Consider the following 21,412-nt stretch of genomic DNA (forward strand, 5'->3'; position numbering starts at 1 on the left):
CCTCCACAAACACGCTTAGCTGTCAGACTGATGTCACCACACTGTCATGTTTGGGTTTTAGCATGCATGATATATTGGTGATATATAATACATGATATATATTTACAAATATTAGTTATAAAATATGCTGAATAATAATGTAGTATATATAATATAAATATTAAATTATACAATATTTAAAATATTTAATAATAAATGATTACAGCATGAACATATATGTATGTGTGTGTGTGTTATAATTTATTTCTAATTAGTCAATAATAAATATGTATAATATATAGTATAAATTATGAATAATAGTATAAATTAAATAAAATATTTAATATGAACCATTTTTATATATAACACTAATACTATATTTATTTATGATTAATCAATTAAAATAATAATAATTTACAATAATTTTATAATTTATCTATACTTAATTAATATGTGTGTGTGTGTGTGTGTGTGTATATATATATATATATATATATATATATATATATAAATATGAAATTATAAATTATTTAAAATACTTAAAAATAAATTATTAAGGCATATGTATTTATAATTAAGCAATTAAAATAATAATAATTTACAGTAATTGTATAATGAATCATTTATCTATACCTCATTAACACACACACACACACACACACACACACACACACACACGTTGTACAAAATCTAAAAATGATTGTAAAATACATTTAATATCAACATTTAATATAAAGTAAATATAAAAGCAAGATATAGAAGTAATATAATCATATAGTCATATAAAATATGTCCAGTCCTAGAAAAAAAAACATTATTTTCATCATTGTGGTGTTTTTTTGTGTGCTTATCTCGTGATCGTTCCAACATGAACTGAACGCAGCATCATACCTGAGACTGATTTTATTTTGGTATCCATGGTGACTTTGGTGGACTGGGTCAGGGTTTGTTACTAATGGTCCGTGTCCTCATCCTGCACAAGACTGACACATTTTTCTGTACACATAATTACAGCTCACCTGCTCTGAGGACATTTAGTCGTATCAGCTGTGAGAGTCTCTGCAGTAATAGTGCAGCAGACAGTAGCTGTTATTTGTGAGCTTGTTTTAACAGGAAATGTGTCTCACCACAGCAGATTCACAGCATGACACCTGAAAGCCACAGTCAGTCTTACCCCAAACGCACACAATCATGATGCATTTCTAGATAGCAGCAGTGGACTGTAGATTAGTACTCTATCATGAGATTATATGGCACCTGGAGCTTGAATTTAGGATTTCTAATCAAAAGTTCTAGAATATATCTTTTTTGAAACTAAATGTTCTGATTCTGAGTTTTTATTAGATGAGTCCTATTCAAACCCAATGTAAAAAAAACAGCCTACAGCTAAGCTAATTAACTATATATACATTTGTTCTGATTATGAGTCTAATAAATGTAGTATTTTTTGAACATCAATATTTTTGTGATATCACTTTGATACAGGACTACTTTAGTGATGATTTTTATGGAGCTTGATAGACATTTTGTCACATACACATAATATTTATGGGTATCGAATATCAACAGCTTTTTTGCAATATGATCATAGAAAATATTTTTTTTTAGGTTTAAGTGTGGGTGTAGAATTTATTTATTTTAAGGCTTAAAAAAAATTAAAACATAATATGAGTTGTTATATACACTAAGTAATTTAATTAATTTCGGATCTTGATAATTAATATGAATATTTATGGGTTTGGAGTATCAATTGTTTTTATTGGTCACCAAAAATATACAATATTGTTGATTGTTGACAATTATTTTATGCTTAAGTGTGGATTAAGTGATATGTAGAACTAAAAATAAAAAATGATATGCACTGTTCTATTATACATTAAGTTATTAAATAATTTAATTTTGAAATTTGGAGCTTAATAGACATTAATGTAAATGGTTATGGAATAATATTTTTTTTTTAAATGATTAAAATGATTATTAAATGATATTATGCAGAACTGATTTGATTAAAGCTTTTAAAATCATAATTTATAATTAATTTTGGCACTTGATAGTCATTAATATTTATGGGTATGCAAGTTTTGAATGTGGATTACGTGATATGCAGAATTGATTTATTTTATTAAAATGTTTTTTTTATTAAACCATTAAAACGTAACATGCATTATCATATCAAGTGTCACTTAAGTGATACTGATTTATTTTATTAAGAGTTTCAATCAATTTAACAATTTTATGCATTCATTTATTGTTTCAATGTCAATAGTTTATGCAAAGTAGTTTTGCGACCTTTGTTTTGGGCTGTGTGTGTCTGTTTGTTAAACTACACATTTCTCATTTTGCAATGACAAGCTGTTTATTAAAAAGTTAAGTAACAGATGAAACAAGTTTCTTTTATCTGTGAATGTCGGTGTTTCTGTTATTTTTTTTGTTTGAAATGGCATGAGGTTGAGTAAATGACAGAATTTCATTTGTGGCTGAACTATCGCTTTAATGAAAGCTGCTTATTTTGACAAGTGGAATAAATCCAGTGACGCTTTTAGAAATCAGAGACAATAGTGAGTCAAAACAATTATTTACGTTGCATTATTATAGTCATTTGAGCAGAGCTTCTGACTTTGCCTGCTGGAAGTGTCACGTCAAATAAAGCATGATGCTAGGAAGGCCAGATTTAGTAGTTCTTGATGGCTGTGATGCATTCTTGTCTGTGGACAGGGTCTCAGCAGGCTAGTGGCAGTTGGCTTCAGTAATCTTGTGCAAGCTTATCGTTGGGTGAATGAAAAGCTCTGTCATTTCCGGTGCTGTTAACCATCTTCCCACAGAGCTGTCTGTGCGCCTGATCCCCTTCAGTCTGATCATCTCAAGACAGCAGATTTGAATGGAAGAATGTCCTCTTGTGAACGTCAGCACATGAACTCGAAAGGGCCATATGAAACCCAGTCATTATGCTCTCGTGACAAGCCAGACTGAGTTCAGTGGAAGTTCCAGTACAGCTAACTTGCAGTATCTTTGAGTAAATAAGGTGCATTAATTCCCATCCACTTTTTCAGCTGTGAAAGGCTGGTTGTAAGCAGGAATGAAAATGGCAAGGAATTGAATGATTATTTTGATTCTAGTTCATTCATGATACTTTTTATATTTCTGAAGAAGCCCATAAGTTGTCAATTCACTTTAAAATGGTCATAATAAAAGTAATTACTTAGATTGATTCTAATATGGCTCATATTTCACCCCAAAATCAACAGAATCATTTAAGACATTGGAAAGTAAGCAAGGCCTATTTGAAGGACCATTTAACATTTTTTGTATTAGTTTATGTATTAATGTTGACAACCAAGCAGCACATTTTCATTCACATTCTGATTGCATATTAATTGCTCTTTACTGTAGAACAGCACTTGTGTAAATACTAAATATTTTTACATAATGATGTTAATGTTTTGGAGTATTTAAAATGAGTACTATACTATGAGTAGTTTATATTGGCTGCAAAATTTTTGGATGTCTAATATTAAAACTGTGGAATATTAAATGAAACAGACAACCGGAAATCTCTTCCTGATACATATCTGAATATTACAACATTTTGGTTTGATGTTAACCGGAAACTCAACGGCTTTTAAACACCTGAACTCCCTTCCTGAGTAATTCTGATTATGTTGACTCAGAGCGAAAATATTGGCTCTGTAATTCCCATCTTTCCAAGCGGTGAGGGTTTGGAGCTCCCGCTGGGATGTGCAACAGTGAAATGTGTCTAAAGTCATGCAGAAGATCTGAGCGCCGCTGTCAGTGTGTAATGGAGACTGCGTCCATCAGAGCTCTTTTTTACAAGATTTACCATCTCAGACATCCTCAGTATCTCAACACACACACACACACACACATACACTCACTCACTCATATTCACGCTTGTGTGGCCGGAGATTGGAAGCAGATCGGGGTCAGTAAGAGATTAAGAAAGTGATTTTGTAAGGAAGCAGTTTGAAATTGATGGACATTTAAACTTCTTGTGATTAAGTGATGTTATGAGAGGACTGTGTTTATGTCTGGGTGATGTATTGAGCATTGATTATGTATTTGTGATTATTTTGGTGGCGATGTTGTGAATATCCTGATTTTAATGTGCTTTTAATTGGGTCGTTAAGTTGGGTCATTAGACCAGTTTCATGACCATTTCTTTGTCTCGTGACTCATATAGCCTAAGTTTTGATCATTTCCGTGAATCTGTTCAAATTGTCCGTTTCAGTGAATTAATTCTGATTCAGTGATTCATTTGCAGCAACACACAAAGTCTTTAATAGCACTTGTTGCATTTTTCTGAGGATTTAGTTAAAATATATAAAGAATAGGCTACCGTTTGGGCTCAGTAAGCTTTATATATTTTTTGAGAAATTAATACTTTTATTCAGCAAGGATGCATTAATAAATTGATCAAAAGTGACAGTAAAGATATTTATAATGTTAAAAAGATTTTTTTCTAATTAATCCTATTCTTTTGAATCCTGAAAAAATTATATATCCCGATTTCCACAATATATATACACAGTGCCCTCCTAAAGTATTGGAACAGTAATTGCATTGGATGATGACACACACAAACCAGGATGAAGATGAGGGAGCCGACTTTGAGAGAAAAGCAAGCAATTTGGATGCTAAAAGAAAAGAGGAAGTCAGTTAGAGCTCTAGCAAAAACAAAGGGCATGGAGAAATCAAGAGTTTGGAAACCACCAGCGACACCAGCAACCAACAACGACCTGATCGGCTGAGAAAACAACAGTAGTTGATGACAGACAAATCATAAAAGCTGTGAAAATGAACCCTAAAAAACATGTCTGTAAAATCCCCAACAGCTTCCAGAAAGCTGGGGTGATGCTCTGACAATCTACTGTCCTCAGGAGACTTTGACACAGAATTACAGATGCTACACAGCAAGATGCAAACCTCTGACCAGCACCAAAAATAGAAAGGCAAGAGTAGAGTTTGCAAAAAAGCACAAAGGTGAGCCAGAAGAGTTTTTGAACTGTGTTTATGGGCCGATGAGACAAAGATGAACCTTTATCTAAGTGATGGCAAAGCAAAAATGTGGAGAAAAAAGGGAACTGCAATGATCCCAAGCATACAGCCTCATCTGTAAAGCATGGTGGAGGTGGTGTCATGGCATGGGCATGCATGGCTGTCTCTGGAACAGGCCCTCTCAACTTTACTGATGACTTAATATATGATGACAGTAGCAGAATGAATTTGGAAGGGTACAAAACCATCTTGCCAATCTACCAATATTCAAGAAAATGCCACCAGATTCATTGGGAAGTGCTTCATATTGCATCAGGACAATGACCCAAAACACCCTGCCAGTTCAGTCAATTAATTTATAAGGGCAAAGAAATGGAAAGTTTTAGATTTCCCAAGTCAATCTCCAGATTTAAATCCGATTGAACATGAATTTCACCAGCTGGAGAGGAGAGTAAAGGCAGAAACTCCACAAAACAAGCAACGATTGGCTTCATTAAAGGCTGGGAAAAGTATTTCAAAGGATGAGAGCAAGAGTCTGGTGATGTCTATGGGTCACAGACTCACTGCTGTGAACTAAATAATAGCTTTTAATCTTTTATATCTGCCTTATGTTCAACTGTCCCAATACTTAGGCTCACATCAATGAGTGGGATGAACTCTAAAAGTGCTGTTCTTTTTATTTGGTAAAACATGTATGTGTTGATATGGCTAATAATAAAATGTGACATTCTGTAGTTTTGTATCATATTCATCTTTTAATCATGTTTGCAAATGTCTTGACTCTATATCATTTATTTATTTATTTATTAATTTTTTTAATCAAATAAATGCAGCCTTGGTGAGCATATAGAGACTTCTTTCAGGTACATGAAAAATCTCACAGACCCCAAACGTCTAAACAGTATATACAATTTTGCAAAAATATTACCGTTTAATGTATCAATATGTTGTGTGCATATGAATGAAAATTATTTAAATATAATTCTTCATAGTGTTCATACTAATAAAACAGTGTAGACAACATGCATTTCATTATATGTATTTTGTATTTGGTCAAAATGATAGAAAATAATTACCTTTTCAGAGCAACACTGTAAAAAAAAATAGTTGTTTCAACTTAAAATAATTTGTTACCCCGCTGCCTTAAAATGTTTGGTTTAGTCAACTAAAATATTCCAGTTGTCCTTTAAATTAACATTGAGTAACTTAAAATTTCAAGTTGACTAAACTAAAAATTTTAAGTCAGCGAGGTAACAAATTATTTTAAATTGAAAACTTTTTGAAACAATTTTTTTTTTACAGTGAAATAAATACTGAAAATATTGTCAAAAGGCTGAAAAATACTGTGATAGAATTGTTTTATATATATTGTTCAGTTCTCTGCATGACTAAGGATTTTTCAGCATCTCTTAATGTGTAGTTCATAAAATGAAGACGCAGCTGGTCTTTCACAATCCTGTAGATATGTGTGTGTAACCTGAGGCTAAAAACAGCAATGCCAAGCCCTTCAAATCTTTTTAAAGCTTGATGGTATTTATGGGGTCTCACGACACACACACACCTCGTCTCCGCTGATCCTCTTGGCTTCATCCACATCACAATTACCTTTTAAAATATAATTTGCATATACATACTCAAAGTCATTATTAATATGGACGCAAAGAAAGTTCTTTAACATAAACACACATTTGGGTGTGTGTGTGTGTCAGGCTGAGGTCTCTCTTCTCCTCCTCCTCCAGCTCTGTCATCTCTTGTTTTATCTCCTGGCTGAACAACGCCTCCTATTGTGCCATTCCCATCTCTCTCCCGTCCCAGACGGCATGATCTGTGCTACTTGAGTTCACACAGATCTGTCTCAGTAGCCTCTGTGTTTCTTAGAGCGTAACGCTACAGTCTCATTCATTTTCTATACAGAGAAATGTATTTTAACAATAACAACCTTGCATGAGGTCATGTGATGATACTGTAGAATCCACAAGTCTGTGTGTTTTTTGTTAACATGTTTAGTTGTGGATTACCACAGAAATCTCTCATTGCTGTTTCTGCTGATAAATGCAGTGGTCATGTCATGTGATGGGTTCTGTGGTCGTGTGATGTTGACTGGTCTGGACTGAGTCAGCAGTGATCAGCACTAATGTGAGCACCTACACATCAGTCTGTGAGAGACGGTGGCACTCGTCGAGAAAATGTCCAGCCTCAAATCAAAAGAATAAATAAATTAAGTGAGGCTTTTTCATTGGACACTTACTTTTTTTTTTTGACAATTAAGCATGTTTCCTCATTTTTATTGCCATAATGTATCTAAATATTTGTACTTTGTAAAAAAAAAAAAAAAAAGTAATTCTGGATAGTGATTCTATTTACTGTAAAACAATAAAGTTTATTATTTATGATGTGTAATTAGAAGAATCAGGATCAGAATGAGCTTTATTGGCCAAGTATGTTTACACATACAAGGAATTTGTTGTAGTGACAGAAGCTCCACAGTGTAACAGAAAGACAGCAACAGGACAGGACACAGGTAATAAACGAATAATAACAAATATCCAAAAGGCAATGTACGAAGCAGCAAAAACACAATATATAATATAGACAACTATATATGTACAGGTCAAGTATGTGCAAATTAGAAATGAGAAAATAAAAATAAAATAAGTGAGTGTGATGAATGGATAGTGTGATATAGTTGTGTGTTCCACGTTTATTGTTGAGTGTTCATGATATGGATTGCCTGAGGGAAGAAACTGTTCCTGTGTCTGGTCGTTCTGGTGCTCAGAGCTCTGTAGAGTCGACCAGACGGTAACAGTTCAAAGAGGGAGTGTGCTGGATGTGAGGGGTCCAGAGTGATTTTACCAGCCCTTTTGCTCACTCTGGATGAGTACAGTTCTTGGAGAGTGGGGAGGGTTGTACCAATGATTCGCTCAGCAGTCCGGACTACCCTCTGTTGTCTTCTGAGGTCAGATTTGGTAGCTGAGCTGAACCAGACAGTTATTGAAGTGCAGAGGATGGATTCAATGATGGCGGAGTAGAACTGTTTCAGCAGCTCCTGTGGCAGGTTGAACTTCCTCAGCTGGCGAAGAAAGTACAACCTCTGCTGGGCCTTTCTGACAATGGAGTCTATGTGAATATCCCACTTCAGAGAGCTGGGTTAGTCTATTCTGAAGGGTGTCCGTGATGATGGCGTTAAAAGAGGAGCTGAAGTCCACGAACAGGATCCTCAGGTCTGTCCCTGGTCTGTCCAGATGCTGCAGGATGAAGTGCAGTCCCATGTTGACTGCATCATCCACAGACCTATTTGCTCTGTAGGCAAACTGCAAGGGGTCCAGTAAGGGTCCAGTGATGTCCTTCAGATGAGCCAAAACCAGTCTTTCAAATGATTTCATGGCTACAGACGTTAGGGCCACAGGTCTGTAGTCATTAAGTCCAGTAATTTTGTGTTTCTTTTTTTTTTTTTTTTTTTTTTTTTTTTGTTTTTTTTTTTTTTTTTTTTTGGCCTGTCAGTAACACAGATAACACATGACAGTACGTATGTGTAGTTATGCTATCATCATTCACAGCCTTTTTTTTTTTTTTTTTTCCAACATAATTCTTTTTTTATTAATTAATTAATTAAATTTTATATACCCTTTTATTTAACCATACTATGACCGACAAGACCAGGGGACAGAGAAAACAAGAGAGAGAAAAAAAAAAAAAAAAAAAAAATAATAATAATAATAATAATAATAATAATAATAAAAAAATAATAATTATAATTATAATGATAATAATAAAAATAATAATAATAAAAAAAAAAAAAAAAAAAAAAAAAATTGTGGATAAAGTCAACAGAGAAGGGGGAGAGAGAGAGAGGAAAAAAAAAGAGAATGGGGGATAGAGAGAGAGAGGAAAAAAACAAAACAAAAAAAAAAACAGACAATTTGCTTCGATACCTGCTGACAAAAAGAGAAAACAACAGAAGACACAACAGAAGACACAACATCAGAGAAACTGCAGCAACAACCAACATCTGTATGAATCACAATAAATTCTAAATGTTAAATGTTATTGAGCAACACGCATAACTAATATTACAAAATAAGTTTTGAAGCAACAGCAGATCAGAACAATGTGTGTCTGTGAGCACCCGTTTTTACACCAATGTGAATGCTTGAGTGTACACCTGTGTGTGTGAGCGCGCTTGTGTTCATAAGGTTCCTCCATGTAAATGTTTAATAGTGTGTGTGTGGGGAACAACAGCCCCATCCCGCAAGGCATGAAGCAGGCATGGAAGAGACCCAGGCCCCAAACATCCGGAGGCCCCCCAGGGCACGGGACCCCCAGGGGAACCACCGCAGGGACAACTGCGGCCCCCACCCAGAAAAGGGCAGAGGAGAGCCCGAAGGTGGGACATCCGACAGCCACAGTGTAGACACCCCAGGGTGCCGTGGCGGCAAGCCCGCAGGCTCCGCCGGCAGCCGACCACACCAGGGCAGACCGAGCCCTGGGCCCGGAGATCCAAGGGATCCAAGAATTTTGTGTTTCTTTGGGACGGGGATGATGGTGGAGCGTTTGAAGCATGAGGGGACTTCACACAGCTCCAGTGATCTGTTGAAGATCTGTGTGAAGATGGGGGCCAGCTGGTCAGCACAGGATTTCAGACAGGCTGGTGTCACACCGTCTGGGCCAGGTGCCTTCCTTCTCTTGTTCTTTCTGAAGACCTGGCACACATCATCTTCGCTTATTTGAATTGTAGGTGTGGGGGAGAGGAGGGTTGCTGGAGGTGTTAATGGTTGTGTGGAGAGGTGTTCTGGGCGGGTGTGGGGTGATGGTTCAAAACGACAAAAGAACTCATTTAAGTCGTCTGCCAGGTGTTGATTCTCCAGAGTGCTGGGGGATGGTGACTTGTAACTGGTGATATCCTTCATGCCTTTCCACACCGAAGCAGGATCATTGGAAGATAATTTGTTCCTGAGCTTGTCAGAATAATTCCTCTTTGCCACTCTGATCTCCTTTTCCAGTGTGTATTTGGCCTGTTTATACAAGACTTTATCCCCCTTTCTGTAAGCATCTTCTTTGGCCTGACGGAGCTGTCTGAGTTTGGCAGTGAACCATGGTTTGTCATTGTTGTAGATTAGATGAGTCCTGGTAGGTATGCACATGTCCTCACAGAAACTGATATAAGATGTTACAGTCTCTGTGAGCTCGTCCAGATCGATGGCAGCGGCTTCAAAAACAGACCAATCAGTGAGAGAGAAACAGACTTGTAAGTCCCGCTCTGTTTCATTAGTCCATCTTTTAACAGATCTTAATACAGGCTTTGCAGGCTTATGATTTGTAAAAAAATAAAATAAAATCAGCATTTCAATAAAATAATTTACTTAATTTTCGTGAAAATAATTTAATAATAATAATAATCTTAATACTTAATAAATAAATAAATAATTAATACATATCTTAAAATATGTAATTTGCACTAATATTTTATTCATTTCTTTTGATGTATAAATATTATTTAAATAATATTATTATTTTATATTATTAATGTTTTATATATAGTTAATATGGTTAAAAATAAATTTGCATTTGAATAGAGAAATAATGTCACAATAATAAGAAATATATTAATGGTTCTAAAAAATACTTAATCTGCACTAAATCAGATTTTATCATTTTTGATTTATAAATATTATATTATTATATATTATTTACAATAATAATAATAAAAAATATTAAAGGCCCTAAAATATACTTGGTTTTAACTAAATGGAATGTAATTTTTTATAATAATAATAATAATATTAATATTTGTATGCATTTAATATGCTTTTAAATAAATCTGCATTTGAATAGGAAATGTGCTTATTTGTCACAATAAATGTCACATTAAAAATCTAAATGGTCCATGCTCATTTTCTTTCTTTCTGTCTTTCTTTCTTTGAAATATGACCTGGACATTTTCTTGACAGGTTTTGTGAAAGCAGGACACTCTAACTGCTGTTGGTGATTTGAAGGGTTAATCTTCTGATTCTGCTGGGTTAAGATTGTAGCTTTTTGGTTGTATTGTTTGTCAGCTGTTTCGATGAACAGCAGCATTGTGTTTGACATGGTATGGTGAGTGAGGGAGTGTGTGTGTGTGTGTGTGTGTTGAGTTGAACATCCTTTGTGTTGGTGTACAGTGAATGGGAGATTGTTTTAGGTGGACTCATAGACAATAACTCTATTCTCTAGCAGTTGCCATAGTACCACACATCATTTGTTCTCAAAATCATCACAAAATTCTAATTACATTTTAGGAACTCTTTGATGCTTACTTGCCTAATAAGTGGATGATGCTGACCGAGAACTATAATGTTATATGAGCAATGAATCAAAATAATTGACCATGGTAATGAACATTATGCTGCAGATTGAGCATATTGACTTTATATTGAACCCCAAAATATTCCTTTACTTGCTTAAAGCATGCCTAAACTAAAAAAAAAAAAAAAAAAAAAGACTGAAATAGTATTATGTACTCCAGTAATCTTAGTTTTATTTCCAACTTTGAAAAATCATCTTTAGTATTTTAGTAGTCAGATTTGTGTAGAAGCGTGTAATTTTTGCACTGTGTCACATTGTAAATATAATAACTGTTGAATTTTCAATCCTTGAGGGCGTATAACTCTTTTTTTACAGTCTGGAGTGTGTCTCCATCTAAGTGCTAGTTTCAGCTGTTGTTCAGGAGACGGCGGATCTGCATTTGGAAAACCAGAGCTCACGCAGCGAGAGCTGTAATCAGAGCGAACCTCAGACAGTCAGGATGTTGATTCAGCAGCTCTGTGACTGACATTGAGGCCGTATCCTCAAGAAGCTGCTGGTGGCGCTTTATGGCCGTAGGGAACATGATTACAGTGTCATCTGAGACCCTCACAGGAAACTGACTCAGAGCTTTATGTAAACATCTGCCTTGAATGAAATGACTCGTCTGTGCATTCGAGAAACAACCTGACCCTGGAAATGAGATCCAGGAAATTGGATCGGAATTGAATGTATGGAGTGTGGAAGCGGAGAACATAATGGCTTTATTTCAAAACCTAGTGAGCTGCCTATGTAGGGTGCATTTTAAGGCATTGTAGATAAAGGCTTTTCCTTCTAATATGCCTTCTTCTGACCAAAATAATACAGAAAAACAAAGGTCTTCACAACAACCCGTCAAAATAAAGTTTGAATTTTGACAGAAATATATTACTATTGTACAGTAGAATGTATTTCTCAAAGTAATAATAATGATAATAAATGCATAAAATATAATGACAAACAATTAAAAATAATAAAGTGTTATTTTTTAATTCAAATTTAATTAAACTCTTAAAATTATCCATAAAAAAAGGATCCATAAAAATTCTAAATTTAAAACACAGAATTGAGGATACCGTAAAAGTGTGAGGAATGGACTGAAATTAACCAAAATTATTAAAAATTATTTTTGTTTAATTAAAATAAAGCTGAAAGATAATATAAATATTAGATTTTTTTATTGAATGTATCTGAAATACAATAAGGTTTAGCCTGAAGTACTAATATACTAATGCAGACATGGTCAGAATTATTGGCACCCTTGGTAAATGTGATCATAGAAGGCTCTGAAAATAAACCTGCATTATTAATCCTTTTGGTCTTTTATTTAAAAAAATCACAAAAATCTAACCTTTCATTGAACTAAAACAATTGAAAATGGGGGAAAATCTCATTATGAAATAAATTTCTCAAATACACGTTGGACACAATTATTGGTACCTCTAGAAATTCTTATGAGTAAAATATCTCTGAAGTATATTCATTTAGTCATTTGGCAGACGCTTTTATATTTATATTCCCATTCATATTCACAATTTTGAGCACTCCAGGGGAATTATGAACATGAAATTATCCCAAAAATGAGCCCAAATTCCCTTAATCATCCATCACAATGAGCAAAACCAAAGACTATATTTCTGATGTGCAGCAAAAGATAATTGAGCTTCACAAATTAGTGAAGTGGCTTTAAGAAAAGAGCTAGAGCGGTGAAAATTCCCATTGCCACCATCAGGGCAATAATTAAGAATTTCCAATCAACAGAAAATGTTAGGAAACTGCCTGGAAGAGGATGTGTGTCTATATCGTCCTAATGCACGGTGAGAGAAGGAGAGTTTGAGTGGCTAAAGACTCTCCAAGGACCACAGCTGGAGAATTGCAGAAAATAGTTGAGTCTCGGGGTCAGAAAAGCTTAAAAAAAATTGTCAAACAGCATCTACATCACCACATGTTGCTTGGGAAGGTTTCAAGAAAAATTCTCCAAGTTCATCCAAAAACAGACTCCAGCATATTGAGTTATCAGACACAACTGGAACTTCAAATGGGACTGGCTTCTATGGTCAGATGAAACTACAAAATGAGCTTTTTAGCAGCAAACACTCAAGATGGGTTTGGTGAACACAGGGATAAAAAGTACCCCATGTGTCCAATGAAATATACTGCTGTATTTGTGATGTTGTGGGCCTATATTTCTGCAGGAGGTCCTGGACATCTTGTTTAGACACATGGCATCATGGATTCTATCAAATACCAACAGATAAAAAATCAATAAGTGACTGACTCTGTTAGAAATCTTATAATGGGCCATGTTTGGATCCTTCAACCGTACAATAATCCAAACACAAACCTCAAAAACAACACAAAAATGGGTCACTGAGCACAAAACCAAGCTTCTGCTGGCCATTCCAGTCCTCTGACCTGAACCCTGTAGAAAATGAGTGAGGTGAACTGAAGAGAAGAAGCTGTGAATCTAAAGGGTCTGGAGAGATTCTGGATGAAGGAATGGTCTCTGATCTCTTGTCAGGTGTTCTCTAACCTCATCAGGCATTATAGGAGAAAATTTAGAGCTGATAAACTGGCAAATGGAGGTTTCAAAAAGTATTGAATAAAAGGGTGCTTTTAATTGTGGCCAATGAGTATTAGAGAAAAACATTTATTTCATAATGATATTTCCCCCCATTTTAAATTCTTATTATCCAATGAAAGGTTAGATTTTTGTGAATTTTTTAAATAAAAGAGCAAAAGGATTAACAATGCAGATTAATTTTCAGAGCCTTCTTTGATCATATTTACCAAGGGTGCCAACAATTCTGACCACGTCTGTATAGTACTAAAATAATATAGTACTAAATAGAAATAAAGCTAAATTAAAATGTAATAAAACCCCCAAAAATGACCAAAACTTGAATAATCAATACTATAAAATAATACTATATAATAAATAATAAATACTATATAAAATAATACTAAACTTACGCTGCTAAAATCTAGTCTTAAAATGCTTTTGGGAAATGCAGCCCTGAACAATTTGTTCACGAATCAGACATTGCGTTCTCTGTGCAACTTGATTTGAATTGTCTATTGGGTGTCCCGACTGAGCCTAGACGCTCCGGCTAACAACATCTCCAGCAAACCCCTCATTTAGAGGCCCGAATCCAATCTAGTAAACGGGACACGAGGAGTTTTCCTAGAGAGATGTGGAATAGCTCCAGGGTTTCTCCAGGGTCTCTGTGACTGACACCTGGGGGAAAAGCCTCTGATCGCTGGGCTTTCTGCTGGTTTCATCAGCTAGTTCCTGCTGAACGTGGACTCGCTCGTGATTCACCTGCACATGCTGACGAGTGGCTTCATTCTGCCAGCTATAAAACAAACCGAAACGGACTAGTACAGACATATTTCAGATGGGATTTTTTTTAAACCTTCTGTATTTGGTTTTGGCACATAATGATATAACTGACAGATTCAGACGAAGCAGAAAAAGTGGGTGTTTTCTTCTTCTCTTGACTTCCAGTTAAGCAACAGCACTCTTCGTGCCAAGAGTGTAAGAGATGCAGTCATATCGTATTGATTATTTGGTAGCACTACATTAACACCAGAGATAGCTGCCAACTGGATCGGAGTTTAATGGCCTTCCTGAGATCCCTGACAATGACTGATAAATTGGGAGGCAGTAATTAGAAATGTTAGGACACTTCCGGAAGGTGTGCCAACCAGGCAGCCGTTCGTCCACATCGATCGCATCCTGGCTTTCATTTGGATGGTGAAGACTATGTAGCATCTCAAATTCTAAAGTTTGCGTCTCATCCTACCGAAATCTGAGATATCTGTTCCTAAATCTTCCTGCTAAGGGCTAGATTTACTAAACTGGGCAAATTAGTGTTAGAGCGCAATTCCATAAAAGTGCTGATGGGAGGGGACTTTCTGAGGGTGATTTACTAACAATGCACACATTAAAGAACACAGATGCAGCCAGGTCATTTCCATAAAGACTAGCGCAATATATCAAGAGCTTTAAGACTTTGAGATGTGCTTTTTTGGGGGCGTTAAATAATGGCGCAAATACCAGTATTTTGAGGAGCGCAAACGTTAGTAAATTGTGTTGCGTGATTCATTTTAATATTCTTCTCCCATAAATTTTGCGTCTGAAAGGGAAACTCTTACAAAAGCATATTCAGTAAGGTCAGGCGCAAAAATAACTGCCCACGCCGTTTCAGCGCTAATTCGTCACTATGCATCTTTAGTAAATCCTGATAGTACTAATGGCAAAAAATAGAAAAAAATCTTTCTCAGGTTTTCTAGAATTGAATTATATTCCAACATATTGGGAATATTTTAACTAGTATATCCAGTGTTTTTCCTTTTTAAAGATAATTATGATGATGTTTGCTCAAGTCCTTTGAAGCAGGGTTATTATTAACAAAAATAAACCATAAAAAACACAATCATTAGTTGAAATAAAATAAACCTTAACTAAGATAAAATAAAATAAAAACTACTAAACAAAAAAATTATAATTTAATAAAAACTATGCTGGTGGCCAAAATGTTAAAATAATATGAAATAATAATTATTAATAAAAATAATTCTTTAATTTTTTTTTAATAATACAGATTCTTTCGAGATTTCCATAAAAATATCAACTGTTAATAATCAACTCGAAACTGATAATAATCAGAAATATTTCTTGAGCAGCAAATCAGCTTTGATCACAGGAATAAATGACATTTTAAAATATATTCAAATAGAAAACTGTTCAATTTGATATTATATATTTTAAATGGCAATTCTATTCATAATATTACTGTATATTTGTCTTCTTTCAGAAACATTAAAAATAGTATTTATTTCAAACTTTTATATGTACTTACAGAAAATACTTGTTTTAGAAATTAAATGTAATATAATTCAAAACTAATAGTATATAATTAATTCTAGAATAAAGGGACCTGTTTTGTGCAGAGGTCTTGGTTTATTTTGTGATGATGAGCGGCTGATAACGTAACAGGTTTCAGTGTCTAACCTCAGCTGCTGGTTTGAGGATGGGAGTGAAATTCTTGTGTAGATGTTATCTAGTACTGACCCACATTTCCAGCGGTATTTACACCCTGCACAGATACAGTAACTGCATCTGACATGCTTGCTCTTCAGCTGTTTCAGAGCTCTTCTTCGAAACCGTAGCATTGCAGGCTACAAACTGCGTAATTTACAGTAAACTACAGTCAAGCTACTCGTTTGAAAGTAGTAGTTCACTAAACTGAAGAAATAGCTAATTACACCAAAACGAGGGGCAATATATTTTTATTTATAAAAATAAAAAAAAATGTAAAAATTACAAAGTATATTTTAATTTATTTTTAAAAAGTACATAGTATTTTTTTTAAATATTAAAAACACTTATTTATTTAATATTACAATTAAATAGTATCTGTTTATTTATTTAAGTTCTATAATTATACGTTTATAAAAAAATTATTTCACTGAACGGTTTTAGCCAAATCCAAAAAATTAAATGGTTTCTGAAAAATATATGACATCTAATAATGTTTTTGCTATTGGTGGAATGCGAAACCCGACTAATAACACACTCTTTAGGAAACTTAAAAGGCCAAATGAAAAGTGCTGTTTAAATCATTATAAATATTACCCAAGATACCCCTGCTGTAGTGTTCATGTGATGCATTTCTCTCTCATTCCTGTGATGTGTTTGCGGTTCATCCGACCACTGTGCATTAATGATTGTGTTGGGTATGAGGGAATATTTGAGATGATGCTTTATGAAATATTAGTCAGTTACTAGCACAGATGCATCCAAACACAAATGTACAGTGGATCTTGATATTCCCTTTGAAGGGTGTTCATGAGTGGAGCCGTAAACATGGCAGCTTTGATTCCTTTATTCTTACTTCTGTTTCCTCTCTACTCCACCCGTCAAGATTCTCTCTCTCTCTCTCTCTATATATATATATATATATATAGGTGCATCTCAATAAATTAGAATGTCGTGGAAAAGTTCATTTATTTCAGTAATTCAACTCAAATTGTGAAACTCGTGTATTAAATAAATTCAATGCACACAGACTGAAGTAGTTTAAGTCTTTGGTTCTTTTAATTGTGATGATTTAGTATATATATTATATTAACGTAATGCAATGAAAATATATTAAAATCTTATCTTTTCAGTGCAAAAACGCTTGCATCTGGTTCAGTAAGGTCAGTTCATTCACCTTTGCCATCTGTTTTGTATGCAAAGTAATGCCATATTTCACTTCTACTGTTCTCTTATTAATTTCAGGCGTGTTGATAGTGTTTCAACTGTTTGATCCATTGCGTTGTTCTGTTGTCATATTTACCAGTTGCGCAGCAATTTGGGAAGCACTGCAACCTATAGGTGCATTTCGCAAACAGCAGCGTATGAAATGCCGAACTGAGCAAATTTATGATATCATAACGTTTGAAAAATAATATATACTGGTATTTTTACAGCACCGGTATACCACGCATCCCTAATTGATATGAATTTTTCCAACAGGCTGCGGCATGTGTGTGGATCCAGTCAGTGGGATTGGTGTATGTTTGTGTCTCTGGTCTGTGTTAATGACCCCCAGCAGCTCTGTGACTTTCTCACACACACACACACGCGCGGTTTGTCGTCTCTGGCATTGCTGGGTGTGTCTGTGTTTCTGTGTGAGATATGCTCTGTTTCCTCCCACTCTTTGAAGTTCAGTGGAGCAGGACAACCCTCACCAATCACAACACGCCTATGTCCTCCAGCAGGCATCCCAGCATGCTACAAGGCACAATTCTTACACACAGGGCTGATGGATCACTATTCACTGTGTGTGTGACTCTGCACTGTGTGAGATTCAGCTATCCAGTTAGACTTAAAATCTGTCTTAAATGTGTGCTTTCATAAGTTTCTGGCTGTTGTGCCATCGGTCTCCACTTGCTTATGCCAACAAGTCGACACAGAGGAGTACCGCAAGGGTTGAGTGGGCAGCATTTGAGACAGGAGCAAATTAGGTCTCGCTTAGTCCAGTCAAGCCAAGTCACTTTTACTTATCTGTAAAAACAGCTTTGTTTGGAGGCGGACTGATTTTAAAAACTATATCAGATATTATATGTCAGCCAGTCAGATTGTTACTGGTAATTTCAGCCATCTCATGCCATTTTTGTGTACAGAATACTTCAGTGTCAGTGAACAGACTGAAATTAACCCATTCAGTTTTCAGCGAGGCATGCAATACCATCAACAGAATGAATGTCCTTCAATTATTTTAAATAATGAAGGTTAATTGAGGGTTAAAGTAAGCGTCTGTCACACAATGAGCGTGTCAGTCTGTGTCTGTGATGGAGACGGATACTTACACAAACACTCTTAATGAGCTTCATCAGGGGCGTCGTTTTCATTTGCTCCATTACAAACCCCAGTTAAGCCCATGAACACCAGCGCTCTGATGAGACCTTCTAACTGTGCTGTTTTGATGTGAATATATTTCACATCACTGATCTGCCACAGTGGGGAAGAGCGATTATGAAGGTCTTGGGGAGTAAAATGAACTCTGGTAGGCAGGTGATGCTGTCATTTGATCTCTGACGGGGGTTTCAGAGACCACCTGTCAGCTAAAGACACATGAATCATTCATGAAATCAGCAGTAATCAATATCCATTGTCATTTCATGCACACTTAAACCCTTGACTAACATGGTCACAATGCAATCATTTACATCGATGGACTCTGAATTATGAAGTTGATTTAGTTCACAAGCATTTTTACACAGAATTGAATTAACACATCACAGTCACATTATTGCTTTCTTTTCTGTTTGTTTACTGTTTTAGTTCATTTGTTTGTTTCTTTTGTTCTTCCTTTTGTTTGTTTCATTTACTCTGTTTCTTTCTCCTTTGTTCTGATTGTTCATTTTGTTTTTATTTCATTGTTTTATTGTTCTTTCATTGTTCATTGTTTTATTGTTTCAGTTTCTTTCTGTCTTTGTTTTTTCACAGAAATCTTTTCATGCAGACTGAGGTCATGACTTTCTTTGATTTGCTTGATTTGTTTATTTTTTGTCCTACCTTTTGTTTGTTTTTGTTGGTTTGGTTTATTGTTTTATTTATTTTTTTATTTGCTCTTTGTTTCATGACTTTGTTAGTCTGTTTGCCATTTTTTTTCTTTTGTTTTAAATTTTTGTTTTAGTTAGATTTTTTTTTTTTAATTCTTTCATTATTCTTCATTGATTTTGTTTTTGTTTCTTGCTTTTACAAAAACAGAAAGTTTTCATGCAAACTGTTATATTTTGTTTTTTCTTTATTTGTTTGCTTATTTCTTTAATTTATTGTTTTTCTTCTGTTCTACTTTTGGTTTGATTTTGTTGGTTGTTAAATTTTTTCTTAGCTTTTTTCTTCATTTTAAGTTCTTTCATTGATTTTATTTGATCAGTTTCCTGCTATCTTTCTTTCTTTCTTGATTTTCTCCTTTCTTTTGTTTTGGCTGGCTCTCTGTCATGCTGAGATGGAGTAAGCAAGGTTGTAATACTGTATAATGGAGTTGCTACAGAGAGAAGCAGATACCTGTCTATTAGATGTGCGTCCTTGACCCCTGCCCTTGACCTCGGTCACAGGTCAGCGCTGATGTGGGGTTAAACACACATTTATTCATTGCTGTATCTGAGATCAGGCCAGTGTGGGGGTTTATGTGTGTGTTCAGTCACATATACACCAGTAGTCTGATTATTGTGAATAACAGTATTGAGCTAAATCTTACAATATGTTCTCTTCTGCCCCGTTTACTTGCCATTTGACATTATTTTGATTATTTGCTTGGAAATTTGATTCTTTTACTGTCGTTTTTGCATAAGGGATCTGCAACTAAATAATAGCTTTTAATCTTTTATATCTGCCTTATGTTCAACTGTCCCAATACTTATGCTCACATCAATGAGTGGGATGAACTCTAAAAGTGCTGTTCTTTTTATTTGGTAAAACATGTATGTGTTGATATGGCTAATAATAAAATGTGACATTCTGTAGTTTTGTCTCATATTCAACTTTTAATCATATTTGCAAATGTCTTGACTCCACAGCCAACAGAGCAATTTTGTCTTTACTGTTCCAATACTTATGGAGGGCACTGTATATATACATATATACACTCCTGATCACTACAAAACAGCACAGAAACACACCAAGCGTACACACAGTCATTATTTGAACAAATAAACCTGCCTGATTATTTTTCATTTAGGAGTGAAATGTGACACGAACATGTTTTCATGAGATTCACCTATTTGCATGAGCAGCATGTATTGCCATGGTTTTGGCAATGTTTGCATCATGCCTACATAGTAATCCCGTGTGTGTCTTTGTGCAGAGCTGCCAGAGAACTGGACAGACACACGGGAGACGCTGGTGGAGGGGATGGTCTTTCAGCTGAAGTATCTGGGCATGACGCTGGTGGAGGAACCCAAAGGAGAAGAGCTCTCAGCCGCCGCTGTCAAGAGAATCGTTGCTACAGTAAGACAAACATACATCACCAGCCAATGAAAGACTGAAATGAATGACAGGGCAAAGGTCATGTGCACTTTTTAAGTGTAGTCATTCTGCTTTCTTCTGAGGCTTAAAATATGCGTTATTGTCCTCAAGTAGGATAATCCTGGAGTTTCTGTTTGTCATCTTAACCAGACAAAGAGCCATAGAAGAGCCATTTGAGTTTCCTTTCAATGAACAGTTTTTCCTTTAAAAGAACTGTTTTTCTTAGTGTGAAGAACTTTTTAATCCTCTAAAGAACCTTTTTCCACTGTTAAAACCCTTTTGTGCAATTGAAAGGTTCCATTGATTTTATGGGTTCTTCATGGAACCATCAATGCCAATAAAACAAACCTTTATTGTAAAGAGTGTAAGGGAAAAACGCAAGAAAAGTGTAGCATTTGATGCCTTTTAAGTAACATACACAGCTCTATTGTGTCTCTTATGCTTTGTAAGTGGTACTAATGGGAGTGTGTGTGTGTGTGTGTCTCAGGGGATTTTTGGGTGTGGTTTTGTGTGTTTCAACAGGCTAGATCCTGTTATGCCATAATGTTGTTTGGAGGTTATTAAACACTTCACATT

At 35.1% G+C, this 21,412-nt stretch overlaps 1 protein-coding gene across 1 annotated transcript in view; it reads left to right on the plus strand.

Moving 5' to 3' along the window:
• LOC306884605 (low density lipoprotein receptor adapter protein 1-B-like) overlaps positions 1-21,412 on the plus strand; it is a 45,550-nt gene that overhangs the window by 1,892 nt on the left and 22,246 nt on the right. Inside the window, exon 2 of the mRNA XM_079440605.1 lies at positions 20,676-20,818. Within this exon, the coding sequence (XP_079296731.1) occupies positions 20,676-20,818 (143 nt within the window). The remainder of the gene's footprint in view (positions 1-20,675; positions 20,819-21,412) is intronic.

This window comes from Barbus barbus (assembly GCF_936440315.1).
Source record: "Barbus barbus genome assembly, chromosome: 18".
NCBI lineage: Eukaryota > Metazoa > Chordata > Actinopteri > Cypriniformes > Cyprinidae > Barbus > Barbus barbus.